Source organism: Amphimedon queenslandica, unplaced genomic scaffold (assembly GCF_000090795.2).
Source record: "Amphimedon queenslandica unplaced genomic scaffold, v1.1 AMPQUscaffold_11813, whole genome shotgun sequence".
Classification (NCBI taxonomy): domain Eukaryota; kingdom Metazoa; phylum Porifera; class Demospongiae; order Haplosclerida; family Niphatidae; genus Amphimedon; species Amphimedon queenslandica.
In genome coordinates, this window is record NW_003547947.1 from 10,560 (window position 1) to 12,254 (window position 1,695).

At 31.6% G+C, this 1,695-nt stretch overlaps 1 protein-coding gene across 1 annotated transcript; it reads right to left on the reverse strand.

Moving 5' to 3' along the window:
• Positions 1-342: 342 nt before the first annotated feature.
• Positions 343-1,603, reverse strand: LOC109588846 (uncharacterized; the record flags this gene model as incomplete). Its single annotated transcript, XM_020004956.1, has 4 exons — positions 343-758; positions 827-880; positions 982-1,029; positions 1,090-1,603. Coding segments are annotated over 4 exons (924 nt in total), but the record flags the coding sequence as incomplete, so codon positions are not given.
• Between the last annotated feature and the right edge of the window lie 92 nt (positions 1,604-1,695).

Below are 1,695 nucleotides of genomic sequence, written 5' to 3' on the forward strand. Positions count from 1 at the left end.
CTTGGTGAGGATATTAAAAACTAGCATAAAACATGAACTATATAGTTTATGTTTTTCACCCATCGAATAATGCTATATAGACCAGGACAATTATCAACAAAAAATGATCATAGAAAAGAATTCTTTTTTTAATTTCACCAAAAATAGAAGAGACTATTTTGATATAATTTTGATGCATATAAATGTCCTTATGTTACCCATAAACTTTGAGTGGATTTTGATTAAAATTAGATTTTTTATGAATTTTTTATAAATACTTTATATAATCAAACCATGTGCTTTCACATTGATAAAAATCATAACCATAACCATAATTAAAACATTACATCTATTAATGCCAAAAATTGTTTGTGTATATAATATTGTGTGCATTTAATCCTAAAGAAGTGAAACCATCTCATTCTTTAATTTGCTATGATAAAATGTAAAAAATGATCATTATTAGTAAACTCATTCTTTACTATTGATATCTCTATCAATCCCATCAGCTACAGCATTCTCTCCTATCTCCCTCAATGCTTGTATCAATGTATCATAAGTTGGACCACCTTTACTCTTTACATCATCAGCTTGTTGCAGCCATGCTTTCAAGCATTCTCTTAGGCAGCTATGAACATTTCCTTTGTTATTATCTTTAATAACATCAAGTGTATGAGAGTACAGTCCCAGATAAAGACCAAGATCATAATAACTGTCACCAGAGCCAGAATATCCATGCTTTTTCAGTAATTTAATTATTTCAAGAAGACTCTTGGTATCTAATGGAATAATATTGATAATTACTGGTATTTTGAAGCATGTAGACTAAAGCATGCTATATGCTTACCTAACTGCCCTTTGTGTCTCTTAGTAGGTGGACCTTCTAATGATGATTCAGCTCCTAGATTAAAGTATGTTGTAATATGAAAAGAATAATAATTGTTATTAATAATAAAATTGGTGAAGTGACATAAAAGAATCACTGAAGAGAAATCAAACTACCTTTCATACTATGTGTTCTTTTTCTTATCATGCCAGTCTCAGCAGCTCCTTTTAAAATATTAATTATTAAATATATATCATCATTCTCATTATTATTATAACTCTAACCTGGATTGGATGATTGACAATCACTAAACCAACATTTATAGCTATCGTCAGCACCTTTTAGTACTTTACATTGTTGTGAACATTGTGTACACCAGGTAGAACATTTATCTTCCTTAACAATGCAAGTGTTTCTGGGGGGACATTTGAAAGCAAAAACAAACTTATTATCTTCTTTAAGTCTGAGATCTTTACAGCTATCTACGACAGCTTCTGAGACTAATTCACGAATTTGTGGACAAATGTCCCTCCAGTGATCACGAACACGTATTTCAAGATGAGTATAGCGATTGATGATATCAATGTGGTATTCTTCAAAAACACGAAGTGACATTGCATTGTTACATCTGTAATATTCTTTGTCTACTGGACTGAAGCCTATATTATCTTTTTTCTCCAAAAGGTGTACAATGGTTAAGGGAAATAATCCTTGAGGGATGGCTAGAGTTGTTTCATCTCTTTCTTTGATCTTCCATGCTATGAGAAGTGGTTGTATTTCTGTTGGAGGAGGATTGAGCTTATCATAAGATGGTAATGCACACGGGAAAAAATAGTCTCCTTCTTCTCTGTTTTCTACTTTGGCAATGATGTGGAGGTGTATTAGAAGCT